Source organism: Amborella trichopoda, chromosome 4 (assembly GCF_054954075.1).
Source record: "Amborella trichopoda isolate Santa Cruz 75 chromosome 4, AtrichopodaSantaCruz75HAP2 v2.0, whole genome shotgun sequence".
NCBI lineage: Eukaryota > Viridiplantae > Streptophyta > Magnoliopsida > Amborellales > Amborellaceae > Amborella > Amborella trichopoda.
This window is the reverse complement of record NC_142339.1, coordinates 6,053,268-6,079,348: the sequence shown is the minus strand read 5'-3', so window position 1 is coordinate 6,079,348 and position 26,081 is coordinate 6,053,268. Positions and strand designations below refer to the sequence as shown.

Genomic DNA, 26,081 nt, shown 5'->3' with positions numbered 1-26,081 from the left:
CGTTGCTAATATCAACTCCTGAAGCCCAAACCCGATTCTTGAGTCTGAATTGGTGACCCAAATTACCTATTGTATGACGATCCCGGCTGAGTGAACCGGTCAATAAAATACATAATAAAATTAGAGAAAAAAGTGAAAAAAAATAAAAAATAAAAAATAAAAAATAAAAGGTGGGGCTGGTTCTTTGACGGAACCACCTTTAATTGGGTGGTTGTAACAAAATTATTACTGTTTCTCAAGTGGGAATTGCTGGTTCTCGATATTTGGTGGGAACTGGACCTGTCTCACCAATTAGCGATCTAGATTCAATAATTTTGATTTAGACCATCATTCTTTTAAACTATGATAACGCCCAAGGTTTAAAAAACAGGTCGGTGACTTAGATTGTCTACGCAGAAAACTTGTCCAGTTTGTCCAATTAACGGTCTTGATCGATGATTCGATCGAGTAATGTAACAAAAAATTCCTTCCCTCACAAGAAATATTTCCCAAATCCCTTACCGTTTTTTTTCTCTAAAAAAAAATAAAAAATCAGAAAAAGTTGGTGAACAAAGAAAAATAAAAATAAAAAGTGGGCCTGTTCTAACAAACTCCAACCGAAACGACCTCAGCCGAAGCCCACCGGCTCCAATCCGAATCGGCATTTCTAAACCGTGGTCGCGCCATGAATTTGTTTTCGTCGTCATCGTGCAATGTAAGTACTTCGATGGAATTTAAACAATTCACCAGGACATGTCCCACGCAAACTTATGGCCCGAGGCGCCGCGCATAGACCTTTTCTAAAGCGCGCTCGAATGTGTCACACTTGTGTATATCAATTAGGCTTAATCCTCGCCAGACACGTGTCGAATTTAGATCCGTCCATTGTTGTTCCAGACGGGACGAAACCTTCTGCGTTGTCCAAAATAGAGGAACCTACAATCGGCCTTTAATGGGACGTCGCCATTTTTGGCAGCTCCATTCTTCAAATTTAGCCACGAAATTGTCACTCTGTGTATTTCTCGAAGGAAGAAACCCTAGAATTTTGGCGAAGGACTCCATTTTTCACGGGACGAAGCTCTAAAATATCATCCATTTGATTTTAGCAGAAGCTGAATTCTTTTTCTTATTTTAGCAGGAGCTAAATTTTTCGCCTTTTGAAATCACCATACATTTTTCTTCAGCTCATTCTCTTAGTTTCTCCTGCATTTTCGTTATCCAAGGCCAAATTATATGCAGAAGCTAGAAAATTTTGGCCATTTTTAGAGCTACGTAAGACAAAAATCTTTGATTTTCGCCATTTCAAAAATCTGAAACCTCCCTTTAGTAGTTAGCACGGCAGGCAATTTTTTTTTTGTCATTAGAGACATTTTTAGCTATTTTTTATGATCTGCTTTAGATCAGGTCCCATTACCGTCCCTAATGTCACATTCAATGCCGTGAAAGTTAGCCGGAAAAGAAAAAGGAGCAGTTTTCCGGTCAAAAAACTGAAATTTAACCCGGTTTTGTCCCCGGAAAAAATGGACTCAAAACCAGTCCTCTCTTCTCCTCTCCTCCTAACCTCTGGAGCGAGCACTCGGGTCAGTGCCCTAATCTCATTGAGGGCATTACGGAGCCTTGCTTTGCTCTTAAATGGCCTTTTGCTGTTACTTTTGCTTCCCTTTAGGCGAAGACCAGAGGCGAGGTGCTTTTCCGGCAAAGGATCTCCGGAAAAATCAAAGGAGGAGAAGATCCCCGCCACTAATTTGCCAGAAAAAGTGAAAGAAGCTGGAATTCGGCGATCAATGGCTATAAGGCAGTTTGCTGAATCTTGTGACGGGGAAACAGAGAGGGGTTTCTCTATATTTGATACAATGAGAGGGGATACTCTTTTCACGAGGTGGTGGATGCCAATTGGCCTGGAGATAAAGTGAGTTTGGGTAATTCTTCCCTTTTTTCAACCATTTGTTTCTTTTTATCACCTGTTTATATTGTTTATATTACCAGCTCTCTGATTCTTAATGAATTTTGCCTCTGGAATATTTACTCTTAGGATTTGTTCTATATCTATAGCTAGATTAATCCACTGTGTAATTACGAACTTTTTCTCCACCACATTCATTGATTCTATCTATTGTTTTGTGATTCAATTCATTTTTTCTTTAATATGTAGCTCTAGGTGTTTTTCTGTGCTTACATTTCTCCGTCTCATTTTTTTTGTTCATCTCTGTGACTTTTGTATTGCTCTGGTTCACCTTGATTCTCCCATTAGCGTACGTTTTAGGGTTTTCTCTCTGTAACACAGAGTTTCGACGGTTTGCTTTGTATACAAACTGCTCTGGTTTATCATGGTGGTTTTGAACGGTTAATTCGGACATGGGGCACAGAGTAAACCGTTCTTCGGATGAACGGTCCCGATTTTAGTTCTTTAGCTAGTGCACGGCTGAGATTTCGCGAGGGACTTGGTTCTTGAAATCTGGCCCGTCGATTAATAGATGTCTGGATTCCATTACTGATCTTTCAAGAGAGTCGCGGTGCGTGTGGGCGTGACGTCGAGTCGCGGGGCACGTGTTTAGAAGAGGTAGCTCTTGCTACTGCGTAAGCAATCCGTATCCGACACGTGGAAACGACAAGGTGCCACTTTGCTGGATAAAGCAAGAGGTATGAAAATTGAGTGCGACCAGGCTCTAAACAATCAAATTAGAGCCTACTTTAAATAGTATCGAGAAATGTATTTTTAATATTGAAAATCTTTGGTGATAACCTTAAATTATATTTTTATTTTTATTTATGACGTTTAAAACTTCAAAAATATGAGAACGTCAAAATTTTGAAAATTGACGGTCCAAAAATGAGTTTAAAATTATATTATTTTCAAAACTTGAATTTTATTTTTTTCGAGATGATCAATTTGAAGATATTTGAACATCAAAACAACCTCTTTGAAAGTTTTTAAGTAAGCTCAAACTTGATTGTTTAGAACCTCGGTTCTATGTAAACTTTTCCCATGAAAATTGAAGGGCAGGATAGTATTTCATGATGGCCCCTGGCTTTTATGAGTTCTAGGACTCCTAGGTACATATGCGTCTCCACTTCGTGACCTAATTTTTAGATGCATTTTGGAAAATTCTTAGTACGTATATAAAACCATTATTTACTTTCCGAAATTTTTTAACAAATGTTATTGATGTATAATCGGCCTGGGACACCCAAGCGGTTTACATCTAATGTCTAAAAGGTGATTGGGACCTGGTACAATAAATGGTATTCTTACAATATGCAACTCCTTAGACTGAAACCCTGCAATCTCATAGACGCAATTGCAAATGGCAAAATAGTTCTTCCTTCATAATCATGTCTCTCTACGTATGGTTATAGTAGTCATGTTGTAGGTTGTAGCCTGAATGTAAATCATGGGAAATTTATCAAACTTCACCTTAAAATTTTACCTTTTTATCATTCTCATATTTCATGATCTAATTTCAAGTGGTCCATGTTCTTTTGATCGAGTTTCAAATATCGCATCAAACCACACATCAAATTAGGGTTTAAAATTTATCAGAGTACATGTATGGCATTTTGATAAATTCCCAGAAATCATTTAGTACAATATATAGGGGGTCATGATATGTTTTTTAAAATCTTCCCGTTCTTTATTTGGAATAATTTAGCGTGCTCATTGTAACGAGATCCCTAATAGGCGTTTGGATATGGGGATATAGTAGCCATTTCTAAAAGATGGGGACTTTCTTTGCTCTTCCTCATGAAATCCGAACAAATTAGAAATCCCACACCCATTCAAAAGCAATAGGTTTGCAAACACATTTGAATATTTTTTTTTTTTTTTTGGGTAATTAGGTGGGGAAGACATGAAGCTACCTGATTTTTCAAATAGTTTAAGAGTTAGTTATTTTGAAGGGTCCGTCGGGTGGGGCCAGCGGGAATGAAAACACATTTGAATTATAACTAGGTGTGGGGGTGCCGCCACCTCGATCCAGCCCCTTTCCCACATTTGAATTTAAATTGTTTGTTCCTATTTTCTTCTGAACTTCTGAATTCAAGAATAATTAATTGGCTGGTCCCTTAGTTTATTTATGCTTGAATTTTTAATGTATAGGGTAGTGGACCCAATAATTGAAGGTTAATTTCCCAAGACCTATTGTTGTCTGCTAAGAAGTTTGGCTGTATTGCATCAGGGAATATAAGCAATAATTCCATTCTTTTCCATATTTAATGGCTCGCAGATAGTATGTGCCCTTACTAGGAATGCAGGAAAAAGATCACAGGGCGTGAATATTCTCATATTGAAAAGATCAAAAGAGTGTGAGACAAAAGCTGCCACTTTGTTGGGTTTTCAGAACAATGGCAGTAACGTGCACCTCGAGGGAGAGCGGCACCCTAGGAAAATTATTATTATATTTTGGGGCTCCTCCTCATGGACAGATGGCCTCTTATTTCGTTACCAATCTGTCAGTATATTCCTTGTATGTGCTATATCCGTCTCTAGTGATGAACTGCTAAGTTTTATATGGATTTTATCGAACCAGCTTATGTTGTTCTGTGTTGCCTTTCTTTTTGGTGGTTTACTTTTGTATTTCATTCTCATTAGTGGTTAATCCATCTCTTAACTGATGGTTGGAAAATAAAATTAACTAAAAAAGTGATTAAAATGTTTACAAAAGGCTGAAGCAAGTTTTTAAAATGCTTCACAATGAAACTCTTTTTAGTACGAGTTTCCTGCCTCGGGTTACCTTATCTCATAAATAACATAATGTAGGCCGTGGCTCTCCTCCAGCTGATGCAATCGCACACACATACCCATCTCGGACAAGTTTTTGATCATATCTAAGAAATATGACGTCTTGAAGAAATTTTACACCAAAAAATTGAAGTATATTTAAGTTATAATTAGCGGGGTAGGTAACCAAGCCAAGTTGGTGCCATCGATTCCAATTTATTGCCCTTCGATTCATGTTAAAATCTTAGTAATGAACAAAAAATTGAAGTGTATTTAAGTTATAATTAGTGGGGTAGGTAACCAAGGCAAGTTGGTGCCATCGGTTCCAATTTATGGCCCTTTGAATCATGTTAAAATCTTAGTAATGAACATTGTTATTGGTTTTTTATCTAACAGGATTTTGTTGTGGTATTATGGGTTAAGCTCTTTTTATCAGGAATGTAATGGATTATACGTGGAGTTTAATATAGTGAGTTAATATATTATGTTATATGAAGTAATCTTTTCATTTGAACAAGGCCAAAGGTGAATTTCAATTATTCCAAATTAGAAGGTCATTATCATGGGCATAATTTTTCCATGGAGTTCTCCTTTTTGAAAATTCATTATTTGATACTTATGATATGTAAAAAGAAAATCAATATCTTGAGGAATTGGTCCTACAAGGAAACAATGTCTGTTGTACAGAATCATGCTCAAACCTTGGAAACATTGAAGTATATTTAAGTTATAATTAGTGGGGTAGGTAACCAAGGCAAGATGGTGCCATCGGTTCCAATTTATGGCCCTTTGAATCATGTTAAAATCTTAGTAATGAACATTGTTATTGGTTTATTATCTAACAGGATTTTGTTGTGGTGTTATGGGTTAAGCTCTTTTTATCAGGAATGTAATGGATTATACGCGGAGTTTAATATAGTGAGTTAATCTATTATGTTATATGAAGTAATCTTTTCATTTGAACAAGGACAAAGGTGAATTTCAATTATTCCAAATTAGAAGGTCATTATCATGGGCATAATTTTTCCATGGAGTTCTCCTTTTTGAAAATTCATTATTTGATACTTATGATATGTAAAAAGAAAATCAATATCTTGAGGAATTGTTCATACAAGGAAACAATGTCTGTTGTACAGAATCATGCTCAAACCTTGGAAAAATTGAAGTATATTTAAGTTATAATTATTGGGGTAGGTAACCAAGGCAAGTCGGTGCCATCGGTTCCAATTTATTGCCCTTTGATTCATGTTAAAATCTTAGTAATGAACATTGTTATCGGTTTATTATCTAACAGGATTTTGTTGTAGTATTATGGGTTAAGCTCTTTTTATCAGGAATGTAATGGATTTTACGTGGAGTTTAATACAGTGAGTTAATATATTATGTTATATGAAGTAATGTTTTTATTTGAACAAGGCAAAAGGTGAATTTCAATTATTCCAAATTAGAAGATCATTATCATGGGCAAAAGTTTTTCATGGAGTTCACCTTTTTGGAAATTCATGATTTGATACTTATGATATGTTAGGTGGCAATGGACCCGGACCCGACCCATGCCTGACCCATACCCGCCAGGTATACCCGACACGGGTCCGGGTATGGGTCCAAGTTTTGGAGCAGGTAGGGTCTGGGTCCAATAAAGGATACTCGGATAGTCCCGGGTCCGGGTATGGGTCCTGCTATACCCGACCCGGTGGGTACCCGAATTTGAATTTTTTGTTTACCCAAAGGCCAAACTCCCAACCCTAAAATCGTTTCAATACTTTTCGTCTTCCCCTGGTTCCCCAAACGGCCAAACCCCATCGCCATCCTCCCTCTTTGCAATTCCCTCTCTTAGATTCTTGGAGATGTAGCTTTCTCTCTGGATCTCAAATGTCTCTCTCTTTCTCTCTAATCGCCTACCCCTAAAAAATTAGTACTCTGTTTTTCACCATTGTAGGCTACAAAAAAGGAAGCTCATAGTGAGGGTGGTAATGGACCTAACCAGACCCGGGACCTGACAGGTACGGGTATAGGTCAAACTTTTGGACCCGAAGAGTTGGGTCCGGGTTGAAAACCCGAACCCAAATACATTCGGGTTTGGGTCTGGGTCTGGGTCCGGGTCCAGGTCTAGGTCCAGCCGGATCCCACCCATACCAACCCATTGCCACCCCTATGATATGTAAAAAGAAAATCAATTTCATGAGGAATTGGTCATACAAGGGAACAATGTCTGTTGCAGGGAATCATGCTCAAACCTTGGCATAGGTCCTCGCATGTTCTAAGCTTAAATCTAATAAAACGTTGTGTTTATTCCTTTCCGGGTAACTTATCAATTGGAGTGATCTACTCATTTTTATCTTTGACTTTAATGCATTGTCTCCTCCTGTTTAGATAAGTAGTTAATAGGCATTTTTTATGTATGTATCTGAAATTTAAATACAACCTTAAAGTCACCTAATATCTAGTAATAAAATATTCATGGTTTTTCATCTTTGATTTGATTCTGATGTTAAGCCGACCCCAAATAATAGGGATAAGTTTTGGATGATGACGATGAGTTGGTTCTGATGTTAACTATAAATTTATACCGCATTAATAACAGAGAACCCAAAAAACTGCCATGCTTTCAACTTCTTGGGATTATATCAAAGTATTTATGGGGAACTAATTTTATCATGAAAAAAACATGTGATATTCAATAAGCCTGATATAGTAGTTACTTAGGAGCATTTATAATCTACTTAACACATCTGGACCAAGAAAAAGAAAAACTCATATATATGTATATATATATGGAAAAAGATTACATGGACCAAATGGCATATCACTGGAATATAGGCCAAAATGCCAAATGGCTATTCAAAACATGTTTGATTAACCTTGTGATCAATTTCCATGAAGAAAGGAAAAAAAGAAAAATATTTTATGCTCTTAGAACCCAAGGTCTTAACTGTCTGAAAAATGCATGCTCCAGAGTTGTCCTTGGAGTGGAAACTGAGATGGAGCATTTTTTGAGTTCTAATCAATTTCCGCTTTAAGGTCAGTCACAGAGATCAATAATGGTGATTTGGGAGTGTTGGGGTCAAACCTATCCCCCTTAGCTCCTTCAGAAAAAGGCTACAGTGTAGGTACACGGCCTATGGAATACTTTCCACATTTATTTGTGAGAGGAAGGGAGAGATTTGTTTGGGACAATAATATACAAAACAAATTGAGCATATTAGGGTTCTAAAAACAATTAGTTTGCATTGACTTTGAATCCACATGTTCATTGACTTGAGTCCTGTTATAGGTTGAATTGATGTCAATGCAGTTCTCTTTTCTACAAATTTCACCTGTAAGATTCTTTGAAATAGGTGGAATGCCAAATTAGCTTCTACTTATTCTATTCATTGTTCTTTGCCAATTTTTGACATTGACATGTTTTTGGAGCTTTAGCTGTTAAGTTTGCATTTTTTCTTATAATATTGTTTAATTGGTTTGTTCTTTAATGTTTTTTGTTTATCTGAATTTCAAAAGAGTGGTTTTGAATACATGATACAGGTTTGCTTTGAGGATACTTAATGATGCAATCCATGAGGAGACTCATGACTTGCCAAGGGGTTATCCTTCCTCATCTAGGGGTGGGTGCAGCATCCATCCGTCCCTGAACAATTACAATTTGCACATTTCAAAGTAGTTTTAGAATGTTGTGTATCGCCAATGTTAGTCTGGTTACTTAGAGCCTTTACCTTTGCCCTCAGAAAACATTGAAATAGCTATGGTACTCCATTAGCATTTTTCTTGTGTATCTTATAGTTCGAAGATTTACTTTTCATATATGCCGAAGGATCTAAAAAAATAAATGCTTGTCATGAGGCTTTGCACATCTATTCTGTAATTCCATCTATACCTTCACATAAAAGTTCCTATTTTCTGAATTAAACTATTTTTATCTAGCTAAATCTCTGCAGCTTTGTGATAGTGTGACCTTTATTCACATTTGTGTTGAGGGTCATATAAATAAATATTTGAATTCTTCAAATATAAATATGAACTATGTGCCTTAGAGTTGTTTTGTGATATTGAATATTAGCAGAGATTCTGTCCTTTCAAATATTGGTAACTTCCAATTCATTATAGTTCAGGATTTCAAATGTTTGTGTTGATAGGCAATCAAATGTATATATTTAGAAAATGTGTTTAAACTGCATGTAGTGAAAGCACGAGAATCCACTCCTTTGTTCTTTGATTCTGGGACACTTAAGGATCAAAATGTTTCATCCCCTCCCACATTTTGTCAGTATGCATTTTTTCTTTGGATTTGTATATAGAATCTGAAGTCATGGGACTTTCTCTAGGCAAAAGTGATAGGAAGTGAAAATATCCAATTGCTTTTCCTCATTCTAGTTATTGATTTCGTTGGAAAATAATCCAATTTTCCATTAGTGTTATTTGGCAAAAACAAATAACTCTCTTTCCTTTTTTATTTCCTCAGGGGACTGGTACTTCTTCTGCATGGACTAAATGAGCATAGGTAACCATCTGATTCAGTGACTGATGCTTTGGCAAGTCAGAGTGATTTTATTATTCAACTTGAGGCTATATATGATATTGGTGTTGTGAATGCAGTGGACGGTACGACCGTTTTGCGAAAGAATTGAATGCCAATGGTTACAAAGTGTATGGGATGGATTGGATTGGTATGTTAGTCTCCAACTATTTTAAGTCTTTATTCTATGCAGCTCCATTAATCTGAAGGGTTAGTAATGTATGTGTGGATCCTCAATGCACCTGTATGTCAAAGATATGTCAAATTTCACTGAATTTCTGAATTCAGTTTGGCTTTGGGAATTGTTTTTGTCTTTCCTCTAGTATGCAATTATCAATACATTTGTCAGTGGTCTTTTCCTTTTAACCTGATGTTCGATTTAATAAGAAAGAGGCATTGGCATTGCAATTTGCCATAAATCCAAGGAGTATGTCTTACAGTTCTCCAGAGGGCTAATCCACCATTTGACATGATGATGTATATTGGAGATAACTTATACCTGGGTGAATGTCCCAACATGCCTTGTGATGGAGGGAGAACAATATTAAATAAAAAAATTAAAAAATTAAAGATATGAGATTATACCCTCTTAGGTTCTGTAAAAGAGTCCACCCCAAAGGTATCTTCACAAGATCAAATAAAACTCTTACTTTTACTCCATTCACCATCTTCTATAACAAGGATATGTTTCCCTTTTAAATACAAACTAAAAAAAAGGAGAATAAAATAAAATAAAACCCCAAAAATATTCTCTCCCCACGTCCTTTCTCTCTTTACCCCACATTTTTCCCTCTCCTAATCTTAGTATATCTCCCCTTTCCCAATCTCACATTAATTTCTTCCTAACAAAATCTCTAAGTCAACAAAATAGCCTAAAACTAGGTTTCCCTTGTCTACAACAAAATACATCTTAACTAACTACTATAGAAAACGTCCTAATTTGGCCCTTAGATCTCTACAAGGAACAAATGAAAAAAATAACCCTACACATAAAATCTAAAAACAACAATATATATATATATAAACCCACCGCATCCCCATGCAAATGGTTAATCTCCAAATGGACGGTGGTGCCCATTTGCGTTTAAGGTATGCCATACCATGATTCATTGGATAATGGGATGCTTTTCCTTCTAAAAATTGGTTGCAACTTGTCAAATATGATATGAAGATGGCTGGTGATGCAGCCTAGTTAAAGAAGATTTTACATCTATACTCTTGGTTTTGCAAGGGATTAGCGGTGTAGGTACTTCATTACCTAATTACTATTAGTTCTGGCTGTGATGAATGCCAATTTCAATTTCTGACTTCTGTTTTTTTTTTTTTTTTGCCTTACTGGATGTTGCTTCTTTCTCTTACTCTTTTTTGCAATTGATGTATTGAATTATTTTGGTTTCTTTGCTGTTGCATAGGACATGGTGGAAGTGATGGGCTGCATGGATATGTTCCATCCCTAGATTATGCTGTTACCGACATGGTATGCAGTGGCATTATCTCTTCACACAATTGAATATTTTTGAAAGAAACCAAATGCAAATGACCCAACATTGTCTTCGTATTTTCACTGATGATTTGGCATTCTTTAATGTGCAGAAAGGTTATCTATTGAGCATACTGGCTGAAAATCCTGGGCTTCCTTGCTTCTGCTTTGGCCATTCAACTGGTGCAGCCATAGTTTTGAAGGTAAGATATATGTTGTGCTAATTGGAAAGTGAAAGCATACCGTCCTACGTCCATGAACCTAGTCTGGTATACTTTCCCAATTTGAAATTTGAACTTTGAGTGATGGTTGGTTTTCAAGCGTCCATGATCTATTATCCATTTATGAGAAACTTCTGTGTTTCTATGAGTATATATATTTATTTTGAATGTTCTGTCTCTATGAACGTGTGAAGGCAGTATTGGACCCAAACATTGAAGGCCTTGTAGAAGCAGTGATATTGACATCTCCTGCGATAAGAGTTCAGCCTTCTCATCCTATTTTTGGGGTAAAGAATTTTTTTTTTAATGTTATATTCATCAATTTATGTTCCCAACACAGATACCTGATCATATATGCATAAAGTACACATGTATAAATGTCTCACATATCTAGCTATCTATGTGGGGAAATCTATGTTTGTAAACTCAGCCAAGTCCACTCAAACTTTGCCTTGGGGACTCAAGTACTCGGGTACAAACTCGGAAAAAAAATTAAAAATCACAAACCATACAACAATTATATATTTTTTGTGGAAATATATATAAATATTTTTTTAATGATGTTTCTGATGATGATTTATTGGATTTATTTTGATATCCCCTATTTTCATATTGCCTCTTTTATTGTATTTTCTAAAATGTTTCTGGCTATAAATCAATTTATACTAAATCCTCTCTTTTATATAGTTTTCATATTGGAATTATATATTTGTAGTGATTTTCAGCCCTTTTGGGCCCCTATACTACTTGGACTCGCCTGAAAAACTCAGTTTGTGCAGGGGCCCAAGTCCAGAGCTCGAGATGAGTTTTCAAACCTTGAGGGAAAGTATACCATACACCAAGGGTACATCAGTGGCACATAAACTGTCCGTTCCCTTAAATAAGACACTCACCTAGTTCATCTTCACTCGTCTTATTCGTAGGATATACTTTCCAATCTGTGTATGCAGTTTTCCTTTGTAGTTACATTGCCAAATGTTGCTCGTGCAGTACCCATAAAATGCTACACATGCATCTACAACAATGTCTTGATACGCGCACGTTTTGTAGGAACAATTCAAAAAAAAAAAAAAACAGAGTCATGTTTCTGGGTTTACTCTTTTAAGACTCACCTGGTTCTTGTGAAAATTGGGAGCATCTTGCCCGTAGTTCTCTCTCTGTCATGTTTCAAGGCTTGTCGACTTGGGAATCTTGGGTCACCATTTCTTTTTGAACCGTGTGTATGGATATACACAGACATTCTTGTACACCCTGATATACACAAAGACACATAGACATGTGTACATGCACGTCCATCACGCATATGTATATCATCTGTATAGATGCACGTATGCCTAAATCTTATATTCTTGAATAAACATTTTCATACTTATACACATTCATGAATACATGCTTGCACTTTTATGCAGGACTTACGTTTTCCTTCTTGATGACAGATAATTGCGCCAATCTTCTCATTTCTGGTGCCAAAGTACCAGTTCAGCGCTGCTAACAAGCAAGGACTCCCTGTCTCCCGTGACCCTGAAGCTCTTGTAGCTAAGTATTCAGACCCATTAGTTTATACTGGCTCAATAAGAGTTAGGACTGGCACTGAAATACTGCGCATATCATCGTATTTACAACAGAACCTAAGAAAAATTAGGGTTCCATTTTTTGTACTCCATGGTACGGCTGACACAGTGACGGACCCAGAAGCGTCCCGAGAATTGTACGAGGAAGCTTCCTCTACTGTCAAATCCATCAAACTTTACGAAGGATTTCTTCATGATTTGCTATTTGAACCTGAAAGAGATGAAATCACCAAGGATATAATTGATTGGATGAATTCTAGATTAAAGCCTTAGAGTGGAAAGGAGGAAAGAAAAGAAAAAGGTAGAAACAGGGAGACAATGGACACTATGATGACTTGGCACCTTATCATATTTTGCCACTGGGAAGTCATCAAGAAATTCCACTTGGCAAATTGTTTCAGATCAGTATGACCCCTTTTTGCAGGAGGGCAACTTGTTTGTGAACTTATTTAAGGTTTTGAGTGGGGGTGTTTCTAACGAGTGAATGCAATGGCCCCATTGGTTCTAAAAGGGTGTGGTCTTTTATTGGGGCGATGAACCTTTTGGATATATTATTATAAGGGAATGTTTGACTATATAACTAATTTAATTTACTTTGTGTAACTTATTTGCTTGTTCTCACCATGGAGGTTTAGGAATAGGTGGGTGCTACATTGTGATATCTTGAGTTCCGTTTTTATCGGGCCACAATTAGCATTCAAAAGAAGTAGTTGGGGCACTTACATCGACATTACAGTGTAAGGTTTGCGCAAACCATCTAATTCTCCAAAGAGAATTGGATCGGGATATCGTGAGCCCCGACGCAGGTGTGGCATGGAATAACATAGGTTAGACAGCTCAGATTTGCGAGATGATGGGGGACCTAGATACAAAATACATGGTAGGCATATTCTGGCAGATGGTGTATTTTCTACTTTTTCGTTTGCACTTAGGCAAGATGGGCGCACCTGATTTTTGTGATTGATCAGACTTTAGAATGCTTAAACAAAATACGAACATGCATTGCCAGCTGTAAGACTCAAGATCGGTCATATTCAATCTGCCCTTCCAGCCATGGTACTCGATTGGGTGATCTAGATTATCTTCTTTTCTTTTCCCATGATAATTGAGTTTTTATTTAGTTTTACGAGGGGGCCCTTAAAATCCTGAGCTGTTGCATTTCAATAACAAACCCTTCAGTCTTAGGGCAGGTGCCAGTGAGTATTGTTAACGCAATTATGTTTCTTGTTCATGTTTTTGAAATGAAATGCTTGTGGCTGGTCTCTTTCCATATCAATTGTAAAACGGATAAATAGTGGCATTCTTTATGTTGGCTTGATAGTGTTAGGTCATGGCAGACCAACCACTTGAGGATCCTTGAGGCTACCACACTGTATACAAAGAGCTCATGCTCGAAGAGTCTTTGCAATATGTATTTGATGGCATTACTGTCCCTCAACCGTGTGGTAAGACTGGTATTGAAATCAATGGATGCTCGACAAAAGAACAAACTAATTCTCTTTTTGGATAATGTTTATACCTACAAAATTGATTCACAATTAATTGGGAATTTCACAACATTGTCCTCCCCTAAAGGGTCGAAGCTATAGCATTTAGAACATTGTGATTGTGAAAAAAAATCTTTGTATTCCCTCATTGCCTTAGAAGTCCACTGTTCAGAGTTTTTCTGCATATATTTGAACAGTACCTCCTTTACGATTCGAGTGTCTCTTATCTCATAGATGATTGGTTGAAGAGTCTATTGACGTCGTCAGTTACCAGTGACCAAGTCGATAGCATTTATTCAAATAACAGAGGACCAAGTTGTTAGCATTTCTTGAAAATTCTTCATCGATTTTTGCTTCCAACTCGAACTAGAATCACTCAGCACTCTGCCTCATTCACAGAGCAGTTAGCCAAAGGTCCTGAAATGTCCATAATTAAGTTACCTTCACGATCTCTTCGAGCACCCCCTATCTAGCCACCTCTGGATTTCATCGACTAGTTGCCATCAAAGTAAAGTTTAGTGTTCTTGAGAACGAAAATATAAGCTTTTCACACCAGCTGCAAAGTGCATTTTTTGAAGTAGAATTGCAGATTGACTTAAAAGCATTTTGCTGCCAAACTAGTGTCAAGTACTGGGGGTTAGTCTTTAGTAATTTAGGATCATAGAATCCTTTTATGAGCGCATATATTATACTCATGATGGACATAATGTATATCTACTCCATCGGACCTACTTGGGATGTTTTTTCAATCTACAATTTTGAGAACCACCTAAGGATGGCTAAATGATTATTTTAAAAAAAAAAAAAATTGAATTTTTAGTTCTCTAACACTTAGATCTCAGGCTCTTAATTGGACGGCCTCTATTCAATCTTTGAGACACTGTCTGTTTTTTAAGTGAATTAAGAAATTCTTTTTATTAAGGGTAATCTATGATTGAAGATCTTACATCCCAAAAATTGGGTTACTAGAATTGATTCTAGGGGGCATTTTACAAGAGGGAGTAAAGAGACAGACTGCCGCTGAGGGAGTATAACATCTTTTGGATTTGGTAATACTATTTGTCCCTGCAACTTTGAGGCATCACATATACCTCATTTTGTTAGATGCTTTATGAAATGTACAGATGCATGCTATCAAAGTTAGCCTGAAATCCAGGCCCCTGCCCTCCAGATCTTGAAACTTCACAAATACATCCCCCCCCCCCCCCCCATAAAGACAAAAAAAAAAAAGGAAAGAAAAACTATCGATGCTATTTTATGTGACAACACTCCCCTCCTACCACTCTGTCATGCTATTTTATGTGATAACACAGTAAAATATTTCTAGTGAAAACATTTTCAAATCTGATGTTTTCATCTATAAACCATGATTAGTGTGTGACTTGAGTTTACTCTGAGTTTCTTCAAATTGAAATTGAGTTTTTTTTTTTTTTTTTTTTTTTAAGTATCAGTAATAATGGAAACCGTTACCTTTAACTGGGTTTGTACTGGCATCATGACCTCAGCCCCATTCTCGTGAAATTAAGTTTTTTTATTATTTCTTAAGAGTGGCCTCTTAACTTGACCTTAATTATTGTCCTCATTGTAACCAAGATAAATGATATCATAGTATACAATATTATCGTTATATCAGCTCCATGCCTGGGGCACATAGTTACAAAACAACACCTAAGGTTTGGATCCCATTTAAGAAAATGCACACCTGACCCTTATGCAATTATAATAAAGTTTTCTCTTTTCTAGCACGTAATTGTAAGGAAAAATATGCAAAGAGCCCATTTACTTTTAGAATAAGGAGCCACAATCATTCTTGTCCATCAGATTTTAAATTGGATGGTTGTGAGTGTATCATTGACTAGATTCAAAGTATGAAAAGAAAAATTTGATACCTAATGGTTAATAGCAAATTGTGACCTCCTTGTAACAAAGATAAATGGTCTCACAGTTTACAACCCCTAACTATAGTGTTTTAATTTTCTACTATTAAAGGAAAAATTTATCAGTATGAACTTAAAAGATGAACTATTTAACATTTTAACCATTTCTTATGTTATTTTGAAAAGCCCATCAAAATCATGAGATAACATTTTAACCATTTCTTATTTTATTTTGAAAAGCCCATCAAAATCATGAGATGGAATAGATGAAAATAGGTAAAGTATTACACAATTGATAAGTTATCTATACATCGATAAATTTCCAAATTTCAATAACTTAAGATGATAAAATATCAAAAGAGAGCATGTTGATCGAACTCAGTCTAATGTGGTTTATGTTGTTTACCCGTAAAAGGAATATAAAGGAAATACTACCGGCCAACATGTAAGATACAGATTGAAAAGGTCTTTAATGGACATGTATTCGGGAGTATAAATTGCTTCTACTCCCTTGGTCTGAAGACCTATTTGGAAGGATGTTTTCAATTTGAAATTTTGGGAAGCACATAAAAATAGACGATTATAGTCAAGCAAAAACAGGTGAAGTTTGAGTTTTCTAACATTGTGATCTTGACATCTAAAAATTGAATAATCTCTATTCAATCTTGAGACATTATTTTTTTAAGTGCATAGAGGGTATAGTTCATAATTTTTTATCATTAAGGTTAATCTATGGGATGAAACGTTTACATCCCCAAAACTTGAGGTCCTAAAATTAATTCTAGGCGAGGCTTTATTCGATGGAGTAAATGAACATTCTACTCATGTGGGAGAAGAATATCTTTTGGCATCTTTAGCTGCTTTGGGGTATTGATGATGTTCAAGGTGCCATTAGCAAAAAATGATCATGTTATAAAACTTGAGAATATATAATAGAAATGGTCAAAATTCAGAAGACTATAAAAACACTAAGAAAAATGCTAAACAAATAGTAAGGCTAAACTTAAGGCATATAATAATCTATATAGTGAATTAGGAATAAAAAAAAGTGAAAAATATATTTTTAAATTAGAAAAAATGAGAGAAAAAATTTAAGGATATAAATGCATTAAAAGTGAGGATCAAATAGTCTGGTAAAGAATGAAGAGATCAACTACTAAATGACGAATACAATGGGAATACAATGATTAAACGAATTGTTGACATAAATGAGGGAGGAGATCATAGATACATTTGTATGATTAGAAAATTGAAAATAAAAGAAGCTTTGAAGATGATGAAGGTAGGAAACGCTTTATAAAAAAGGATTTAGGACCAGAAGGTTTTAAAATCATGCAGATTAAAACAAAGTACATATAATGTAGAGCAGTGATCTAATACAACAGTTGTATCATAGTATCAAGCATCGACACTTCTAGAAAACCATGTTTGTGGTATTTGTATGACCCAAAATTTTGCATAAACACTCTCTTCATCTAAATAATCAATCCCAAAAAAACAAAGTTTCAATTTGAACACTAGATATGGTCAAAATGAGTCCCCTCCAACAACGAATCTAGACCATTCATTTGTAGAATTTCAAGATCTTAGCCTTTACAAATTCAAAATTATTATTATTATTATTATTATTATTATTATAATTATTATTATTTAACATTATTTATCTAATGATAATAAAGCCATCTAAAAAATTTGGAAATAAAAAACTCCTTCTAAGGAATAGATCTAACCATCTTATCAAAATGGATGGCCTATGTTAATTGGACTAAAAAAATACTTTTTAGGTTCTATTTTCCAACTTTTACTTTTTGTGATTGTTCATTAGAATGAAAAGAGAGTATATTTCAAAATTGGATGAAACAAAAGTCCCTAACATGGTTTTTGAAAATTGTTTCATTATATTAATATACAACCATTGCATGAAATCACTCCCCATATAATGTAAGTTTAATAATAATAGGAGTAGAGACAAAGAAGCAGTTAAGATTGACGGGCAAGAAATATAAAAAAAAACGCACTTTTAATATCTTGGGCCGATAATCCAGGAAAATAGAGAGATTGAGAAAAATGTCGCACATAGAATTAGAGCTGGGTGGGTGAAGTGGAGATATATAACTAGAGTTTTATATGATCTCGTGTACCAACAACGTTGAAAGGAAAGTTCTATAGCACAATAGTGAGACAACTTTGCTTTATGGGGCAGAATGTTGGTCGGTCAAGAACAACATACCCATAAGATGAGTGTAGCTTATATGAAGATGTTAAGATGGATGAACGGCAAAACAAAAAGGAATGTAATTCAAAATGAATATCTTCAGGAGAATTTAGGTGTGGCTCCAATAGACAATAAAATGAGAGAAAACCGATTTAAGTGGGCCGACCATGTGTAGCATAGACCCAGTACAACATTTGTTAGGAGGTGTAAGTTGATTCAAGTTGATGCTAAAAAAGGGGCAACCCAAAAAGATATGGTTGGAAGTAGTGAGAAAATATATGAGATTTATGATCTCATTCAGGGTATGGTCTTTGATAAAGCAAAATGACATATCATGATTCATATAGATGACCCCAAATACTTGTTAAAAAGCTTTGATGATGATGATGAATTGCTTTGCAATATTGTATATGGGAGCTTCTTAATATTAGTTATAGATCGAAAAAGTTTAAATTATCATTGGTGGCAAAAGAAATAAAAATAAAAATAAAAACTAAGGCACTAAAGCTTGATTTTGCAACGTCTTCTAATTTTAAGCGCTGTTTTGGATGGACCATCAATGGGAACTGTGCGTTTTATCTTTCCTTCGCATGTGCTAGAACACTACCACAACTTGGTCATGTCGGTCGCTTTTTTATCCTGTTCGCAAAAAAAAAAAAAAACGCCACCAAATTGTAGCGATTTGGTAATAGCTTGAGCAAACTAGATTGTAACAATAGGGTTGTCCTATTGAATTGGAGTAAAATTGAATTGTGTATTGTTGAAGAGCAAGGTAAAAAGACCCTAGTGATCTGTAAGGAACACATAATACTCACCCTTCTAGGTCAAATTCCTTCGGGAGCCATGAGGGATCTCAAGAGGGAAATAGGTATCTAAGAGAGACATGGCTTTCTAGAGTTATGGTTGTATGCCGATGGAGTTTTGAGTTAGTTAAACTTCTATTTTTAGAGAGAGAAAGTCTCTCAGTTGCTCTTAATGTTACATTTTTGATAGCAGAGTTCTAGTGGAACATATGAGGTTGATCAGTGGTAGTTGATCGGTTAGGAGAGCAGGATTAGAAATAAGGATTGTAGAGTTTTTACCCGTGTTTAGAGAGAGTTTTATCTCTTGTAACCTATAAGCATAAAATTCATTATGAGTAGATTTTTATTTACCAATGTCCTAGACGTAGCCCTACGCGGTGAACCATATAAATCATGTATCATTGTAATGTGTCTTTTGTGTTTGTTTTATTTTCGCACTCATTTTATCTATATTAGCCTATTTTGCATTTAGTCAACTATGTATACGATCTTGAATAGAACCGTGGTGTTTGATTTTATACTTCTTAAAATGAAAAATTCTTGAGGAACTACATTATAGAGCAGACTGAATATACCCTTTTACCAATAAATGGGTGCATAAGGTAGGGGGCATGGTCCATTATAGAGGCAATGATCCATAAAACTATCAGGTACCCGCACCCTATTTAATCACGTACGAGGCTTTAGTGGGCTGATGCACCTATTCAAGTATGGCCTCCTTCCAAAATAGATTTTAGAGATGGACCTAAAATTTTACGAGTTGATAATTTTTACCACCACTTTAGTGAATATAAAACTATGGGTATTTTTTACATTTAAAACAGACTATCTCAAACTTAATTTTTAGAGCATTATTTTTTTTGGAAACAAAAACAAAAAAAGGCAAATGGTCTTTTAGAGGGATTCGAACCCTGTCCCTTGTGATAGTTTTTAGAGCATTTTATCAACTTTCATTTTAGTCATTCTAGATCATCAAATCTACAGTAATTTTTTGTCTTTAAAATCATAGGTCTAAAGCAAAAATGCATCATGGAATTTAAGAAATGCCTTTAAAGTGATGTAAAATATGTTTCAATTATTAAATCCATCTCAAAGTTGGATTTTCGGTAAGGGACCTCATTTAAACTTTTGTCATGAATCAACGCCTTAATTTTTTGGTTGAAATTTTTATTGGTTTGGTATTCCAATTTTTTCCACACATATGCATGCAAGCTTGGTATGTTTGGTCAACATGGTGTTCAAACCTTCTACGTAAGGTTGCACTTGTCTAGGGGTGGCGATTGACCCGAACCCAACTCAGGACCTGACAGCTCGGATCCCCGTATGGGTCCAAGAATTGGACGTGGTGGGTAGGTTCTATGTCCATGCGGAACCGAATTAAATGGTATTATTATTTTAATAATATTTAATATTTTTAATAATATTTATATTTAAATAATATTTAATTAATTTTAGTTATAATCTTTAAATAATACAAACACACACATACACATATATATCTATATATGTATAGGAAGATACTACAAAACGCTTATAGGCGAAAATGAACAATGATTTCGCCTACCCTCATCACCACCCAAACTTCATCGCACAATCACAGTTTTTCGGTAGTGTTTCAATTTTCATTTCTTGTTTACTAATCGGAATGATCTAAAATTTGGAGTGTGCGTATATCTTAGTGAGACACACCTAATAAAAATATGAAAAAAAATAATTCGTAAAATATAAATTTATCAAAATACCCTTGGTCAATTTATATTTTACGAATTATTTTTTTAATATTTTTATTTGGTGGGCCTCACTAAAATGTACATACTCTCCAAATTTTAAGTAATTTAGATGTGTAGAAATAAAAATAAAAATTAAAACGTTATTAGACAACTGTGACCCTATGCGATGAAGTTTGAATACTGATGAGGGTTGGCAAAATCACTGTTCATTTCGCTTATAGGTGCTAAGAAGAGTTTTTCAAATATATGAAATATATATAGGAAAAGTCTTCCCAACGACTATAGGCGAAATGAACAGTGATTTCACATACCCTTATCACCGTCAAAAGTTCATCGCGCGGTCATGATTGTCTGGTAATGTTTTATTTTTCATTTTTTTCTACAAATCCGAATGACCTGGCATTTTTCATTTTTTTTTTTTCTACAAATCGGAATGACATAACATTTAAATATTTTTTTAAATTATTTTGATCGGGTCCAATCGGGTCGGGTCGGGTCAAAACCCTTGATGGTCCTCACGAAACTAGGATGTGTAGCCAGGATGGTCAATGCCTAAATCTTTCCATTTGTTTGGGGTTTTTTGGGACAAACTTCGAGAGTTAGAACCCTCGATGTCCCTTTCCAAATTGGGATGTCAACCTCTAAGCTGAAGCCTAAGGTCTGGCCTTCTCTAAGTCTATCCCATGGTCTCACTCACTGGTCCACACTAATATTGAAGTATGGTTGTTATAATAAGTCAGAGAAGACATTGGTTCCTTAGGTCAGAGTTGTAAGATGAGGAAGAATTATATTTCTATAAGAAAGCATGGTTTCTATGAAACTGAAGTTGTAGTCCAACGACTAAAACCATAGATTCAAAATCTATCATCATTTGAAATGGTCAGGTTTGATCAATATCTTGAAATGGACGATGGTCTTGACCACAGGTCGAGAAAGCAATGAAAATTGAGCATTCTTAGGGCTCCAACATTTATTTATTTATTTATTTTTTTCTATTTTGGTCCTATCTAATGTTTAAAAAAACAGATGGGTTAGCTGAATCGTCCACCCTCAATCCTAGTTTGGAACAGGTGGTTCGGCGATCTGGATCATTCTTGAATCGTCAAAATCGATGATCCAAAAAACAAAAAAATAAAATAAAATACAGGTTTATGAGGTAGGAATTTAGAAGGCACTACAAAAAATATTAGATATGCATAAAATTAAAATAAAAAATAAATGGGGGGTTTTAATGGGAGAATCGGGCCGAGAGCCATACCATTTGAAACTGGTTATGTCCCGACCAATTCCACATCCGAATTGGCGACTTGGATCGAAAATCACTGGATTTAAAACAATGGCCTATCCCTGATCATGGAGGTCAGGTAGCTGCAAAAGTTTGGGTCCTCAGTCCAAGATGGGTTTTGAAGAACATTTTCCTTCTGAAAATAATACCATAAACTATTGAAATATTTAACAATTCAACTTGTTACATAACCTATCTACATGGTCCCCTCATAGCAATTTTGAAGACCATAGTTATCTATACCAACCAATATCATGTAACAATTTAAAATTCAACTTATATATATAATAAAATATTCTTTCCTAAAGGGGAAAGATTTGGAACTTAATCATATTAAACAACTAAGTTGTATGAGATATCCATGTAATCCAAGAACCAGGCCAAAGGGAAGGTGCAATTCCATTTAAAACAAGATAAACATTCCCCAAACAGCTCTCAAGAGTCAAGACAATCAACAATTTGGTTTCCTTGATAGTGATAATAGGGGACCAAGGGACCAAAAGAAAAACAAAAAGTAGGAAATGTTTATATTTCTCATTTTTTTAAAATATTATATGAATCCTTTTTTGTGTTGTCTCTGTCGTTTCTTAGAGAATCAACTAACATAATTGGAGTTCGAGCAATTTACCCCTCTTAAATTGTAACATGGACATATGTGTCCTAAGTGTTGTGTATACATGTTGACACTTTGAGGGCACAATATTTGTGGCACTTACATGACCTTAGGACTTTTAAATTATATTTCTTACAATTCAAATATTGAAGCTTTTAATATCAATTGAAATCCCACAGCTCATCTAATTTAAATGGTTAATGATGTGTTGTGTCTAAAAAATCAATTTTTGACTTCAACATTACTAACACTTGAGACACTACTTGTATCCATATCCCTGTAACATAGCCTCTTCCGCCATGGCAAGGGAGGATGCTTGATGTACGAGGATATTCTTGAAACTTTCGTATATACATATATTTGTATTTTTAACGTTAAGGAACTTTTGAGAAAATAAAGTAAAAGAAAAGTGCTATCTATAATTATTTGGCCAAAAGCTTAATTACTTGAAAAAAGACTCTGATGATGATTTGACAAAAAGACTAACACCCTTTGATTTTCTTTAAAAATGTTAAGAATCACCCGAACCTTGAACATAAACAGCTATAACCATGTAATGAGTGTCTTGTGCTCACATTACCCTACCACTAGTCATGTTTGGGGCGTGAATAATTTTTAATATCGAAATTTAAAAGCACATAAAATAAAATAAAATTCACAAAATACTTTTGAAGGTTAGAGGGGCATTTTTGGTGATTTTTTATTATTAAATAATTTGTATATTTTTTTTGCAAGTGCATGACGGTTAGAAGTAGGAATTATTGCCCCAAATTTGATAGATATAATACAAATAAAATACACTGCACGCTCTAAGAAAGTGGCACTCAAGTTTATATTATTAAATATATGGGATTTTTTTATTTTTTAAAATATGGTAGGATTTTTTTATTTTTATTAATTTATTTACATTATTTTAGTAACTTATTTTACTTAAAAAATCCATTGGTGTTCATGCCGTGCTGTAACGGTATCGGCCACCAGCGTTGGAAGGAGGAGGACAAAGCACTGCCGGTCGAAAAGTGAGTCAGATCCTTTTTTTTTTTTGTTTTTAATTATAATTAATATTCAATTTTGTAAATATTTCAATCGCTTTAAAATAAACGACAAGAAAATATCAAGAATAAAAAAGAGGCAATCGATTGATGGGAAGACGCCGAGAGGATCAATTTGTGATCCTCACCGTATCTGGTCCCTCCAAACAAACCTTTAATAACTTGATAATAATAGTTTAAATTGTAAAAAAAAAAGAGATAATAATTTAAATTGTAAAAGGATTGGGACTATTAAATATATGATAAAATAGAGAGAGAGAGAGAGAGAGAGAGAGAGAGAGAGAGAGAGAGAGAGATTTTAAATAGTTTAATTATGATTGGTTTGGTAACATTTATTTGAGAGAGAGACTTAAATTATGAGGGAAAAAGTTTATATAAGGTTGCAACCTAAACATACATATGCACCTAAAAAATGCATTGGGAAAAAGTTGTTTTAATGTTGAAAAATTGTCTAATTGATCATCTCGACATTAAGATGTAAGAATATGAAGAAAAAAAAATATTTCGAATCCCAAAAATAGTGTATCTTGCAACACATTATCTAAACCGTCAATTTTCAAGATTTCCATATGTTTATAGATCTACTTGATTTTAACCATTTTTTTATTTTAAAATTTTATAATTAGACATGAAAATAAATTTTCGCATGATCTTAAGAATTGTTTACATCAAAATTATATGTTTTGATAAAATTTAGAGGTGCGCCTTAATTGGATGGTTAAAGGTTGCAACCTTATAGAAACCACACCCAATTATGAGCGATTTGGTAACATTTATTGTAATCCAAGTGCATGGGCCTCACCTGAATCTTACCGGCCACAACATTATATTTCTAATCAATACAAGGAAAAATGCAGGTCAAGTACATGAGAGTGATCACATTTTAGAGAGAGAGAAAGAGAGATTTTTAGAGAGAGAGAGAGAGAGAATTAAATTTAAAGTAGATAGAGTGGTTTGGTTGCTAGGATACTATTCCAACATCATCGGGTTCTCCTGAACAGTAGTAGCCACCATAATTGGAATCTTCCCTTTTTGTCTTTTCTTCCTAAAATTCTTTTAAGATGAAGTTTCTATAAGATCTAGGCTGTATGAAAACAAAATAAAGTATCACATCAAATCTTTATCTGGAAAGCACTTTCGGCCACGGAAATCTCTATGATGGCTCTAAAATAAATTTTCAATTCCGACAATAAAATTTGAAACTCAAAAAGTTATATAGATCTTGTGGATATGTGAACATTTATTTTTAAGGCGAAATAAACGGTCTAGATAATTTGTTACAATATACACTATTTTTAGAGCTTGGAATCGTAATTTCTCTTCACAACCATAATGTTCAAGTTGAGATGATCGATGTGAATGTTTTCCAACACTTAAATTGCAATATTTAATGAGTTACAAGGTGAGGCTCTACTTATTTTGATAGAGCTGCAGCCCTATCAAACCATTTTCCATTCTTGGATTTTTCAAGTGTTTACATAGTTCTATCACTAAAACGATCTCATATTTTAGTAGAACCTTATCATATGGGGAAATAATTGATAACATAGTCTCAATGAAATAAATATAGAAGCTACTACCAATGTGCCACTGGTTTTATAAATCTGCCGGCCCACCAATTACCCATTAATATTCAAAAGTTGAGAGAAGCAATCCCTCTCTCTTTCTCAACCCCTCTCTCTCTCTCAACCCCTCTCTCTCTCTCCCCAATATCATTTATCCTCAAACCCCATCTCTCCTCTCGACAATGCTTTCATATCCTCCAAGTCCTACTCTCTCTATCTCTCTCAATGTGTGTAGACCCATCTGTCATTGGAAATGGACCCGGACCTGACTTGGGACCCGAAAGTTAGACCCAATGCAAGTCTGGGTATGGGTCCAAAAATTGGATCCGATGGGTTGGGTTAGGGTTCAAATCTTGGATTCGAACACAATTTCGGTCGGGTTTGGGTCCGAGTCCGGTGAATTCAAGTCCACGTCCCCTATAGAAGTAAGGTGCACCTCAAAAATACTCCAGAAAAGAGTGTTTTTATGTTGGAAAACCTCCCGATTACTAATTTTAACTTCAAAATGTATGGATATAAAGAAAGAAAGAAAAAACAAAAAGGATTCTCAAGCCTTAAAAATAGTACATGTTAAAACAAGTTATTTGGACAGTTCAATATTTTTAACTCTTTATAGTTTTACTCGATCTACACTGTTTCCAGATTTTTAAATTTCGTGATTAATGTTGAACATGGATTTTTTAAAAATGATAGTGAAGTTTCCGACACTGGAACTGCATCAAATTTCCTAACCTCAATCCCACTATTTGTCCAAAAAAACAAAAAAGCGTGCACCTTATAAAAACCTCACCCTTCTATAATATGATTGCTTGAGGTGCGTTGTATGAGAGAGAGAGAGAGAGAGAGAGAGAGAGAGAGAGAGAGAGAGTTCTTTAGAGCTGGTTTCTTTAATATGTTTGATATTTTCCCTTGTGTTCTTTACACAGGAGAGGGATCACTATCAAATCATAATTAACAATCACTTCCAATGTAA

At 35.0% G+C, this 26,081-nt stretch overlaps 1 protein-coding gene across 6 annotated transcripts; it reads left to right on the top strand.

Moving 5' to 3' along the window:
* The first annotated feature begins 1,054 nt into the window (after positions 1–1,054).
* Positions 1,055–13,084, top strand: LOC18439211 (alpha/beta-Hydrolases superfamily protein). Of its 6 annotated transcripts, XR_016053924.1 has the most exons (8): positions 1,055–1,888; positions 8,222–8,301; positions 9,156–9,194; positions 9,290–9,360; positions 10,622–10,686; positions 10,803–10,892; positions 11,105–11,197; positions 12,347–13,084. XR_016053924.1 is itself a non-coding variant. In XM_006849383.4 (7 exons), exons 1-7 carry the CDS (start codon positions 1,764–1,766, stop codon positions 12,752–12,754), a joined length of 891 nt encoding a protein of 296 aa, XP_006849446.3. In that variant the 5' UTR covers positions 1,591–1,763; the 3' UTR covers positions 12,755–13,084. The 6 variants fall into 6 exon arrangements, 5 of the variants coding, with proteins under 5 accessions (XP_088720673.1, XP_006849446.3, XP_088720674.1 ...); XM_006849383.4 differs by lacking the exon at positions 8,222–8,301 and having other exon boundaries at positions 1,591–1,888; XM_088864548.1 differs by lacking the exon at positions 8,222–8,301 and having other exon boundaries at positions 1,591–1,898.
* The last annotated feature ends 12,997 nt before the right edge of the window (positions 13,085–26,081 follow it).